Source organism: Cystoisospora suis (assembly GCF_002600585.1).
Source record: "Cystoisospora suis strain Wien I chromosome Unknown contig_874, whole genome shotgun sequence".
Lineage (NCBI taxonomy): Eukaryota > Apicomplexa > Conoidasida > Eucoccidiorida > Sarcocystidae > Cystoisospora > Cystoisospora suis.
In genome coordinates, this window is record NW_027153675.1 from 6905 (window position 1) to 8716 (window position 1812).

A 1812-nucleotide genomic window follows, 5' to 3' on the forward strand; every position below is an offset into this window, starting at 1 on the left:
GAAGAGAGATAGACAGCTGAAAGAGAGATAGAGAAAGTGAGACTATGAGGAGACAGGACAGGTACTTCTCCCTGTCTCACTGAGGAGAGGAAGGGGAGAGAGCCACAGCGATTTTTCAAGAAGAATGAAGTGTATGTACACCTGAGAAAACATCTTGTTCTTCCGCTTTTGTATATGTTTTCCTTCGCCCACTTCCTCCTTCTCTTTCCTTGGTGTTCTTTTTCTTTCTTTCTTTGCTGTCTCCTCATAGTCTCACTTTCTCTATCTCCCTTTCAGCTGTCTATCTCTCTTCAATCTATCTATCCTTTCTTCCTTCCTCCCTCTTCTTTCATTCCTTTCTTTTCTTTTCTTTCTTCTTCTTCTCGTCACACATCATCTTCATCTTTCCTTGCTTTTCTTTCTCTGCCTTGGCTTCTTTCTGTCTTTCCTACAGTGTGTGACGCCTCCATCTACGCCAGTATCGAAGTACCTGGATCGACTCTCTCATTACTTTAGTTGCAGCGATGAGTGTTTTGTCTTAGCTCTGATCTATATAGATCGATTTCTCTTGATACAGCCTCCTCCTCATACACCTTACTTCCCCGATGAGTTAAAACGACTCTCTGCAGCGTCTTCTTCTACTCCCTCGCCTCCCTCTCATTCATATGCAGAGACCCTCCGCTCTCTCCAAGGACGAGAAAAGGAAGAAGATTTCGATCAAGAAGATGAAGAATGTCTTCGTCAGTCACTTCATGTTCGCCAAGAAGAAGGAGAAGGACGGCAGGATCATTATAAGGGAGAAGAGAGAGTTTCTTCTGCGCAACTAGAAAAGCCATATGAAGAGCATCTCCATGAGGAGAAAAAAGAAGAACGAGAAAGAGAAAGAAGACCAAGAAATGAAGACGTCTTCTCAAGCAGTACTATCTCTGTTCAACATCCTTGTCATTCTCATGGTAAGAATTACCATATACATCATAGCAGTAGTAGTAGTCGTAGTAGTAGTCATAGGAATAGCAGTCTAATCTCGAAGACTTCTTCTTCTTTTTCTTCTAGTTGCCTCTCGTTTTCAACACCTCCATCTTCTTTAACTTCTTCCTTGGTAGAGAGAGAAAGAGCGGCAGTCCTGAGAGTCGATGAGAAGACTGGCTGCGGCCGCCAACTTGAGGGAGGAGAAGAGAGAAAGAAGACCGAAGAGATCTTTCCTGTTGGATCGATGTCGGCATCATTATCTTCGATTGCATCGACGACGAGCTGTGATGGGAGAATCGATGAAGAAGAAGAAGAAAATAAGAAGAAGAAGAAAAAGAACGTGAGAGAGAGAGACCAGGAAATGGAGAAGAAGAGCAACTGTGCTGTCTCAACTTCACAGAGTGAGAATGTGGAAGGGACCCATTTGAGGGGTGAGAGAAAGAAAGAAGAAGAGGGAGGAGAAATGAATCGACACTATCGATTCACAATCTCATCTTTTAACGTGCATCGACTACTCCTCACCGCTACTCTCCTCGCTGTCAAATATCTTGAAGATCACAGGTAACGGGGGAACTCTATCGGAGCTCCATCTTTCATCTCTATCTATCTATCTACCTATGTATCTATCTTTCAAATATCGTTAATGTACCTATCTCCGTCTGTCTATCTTTAATCAATCTGGATTGCCTGTATTTTGAATCTCTCTATCTTCAAGTACCCTCACCACCGATCATATGGAGATCTGTATACAAATACGTCTTCGTCTATGCGTATGTCTGAATATGTATGTATGAATATGTATGTGTATATATATGTATATGTATGTGTATATATATGTATATGTATGTCTATATATATGTATAT

The 1812-nt window shown here is 41.8% G+C and overlaps 1 protein-coding gene across 1 annotated transcript in view; it reads left to right on the forward strand.

The window, feature by feature from the left end:
• The window catches only part of CSUI_002086 (uncharacterized protein), a gene marked incomplete at its 5' end in the record, with an annotated part of 15427 nt that overhangs the window by 6881 nt on the left and 6734 nt on the right, over nt 1-1812 (forward strand). Inside the window, one exon of the mRNA XM_068062288.1 lies at nt 434-1509. Coding sequence (XP_067925735.1) covers nt 434-1509 — 1076 coding nt within the window. The remainder of the gene's footprint in view (nt 1-433; nt 1510-1812) is intronic.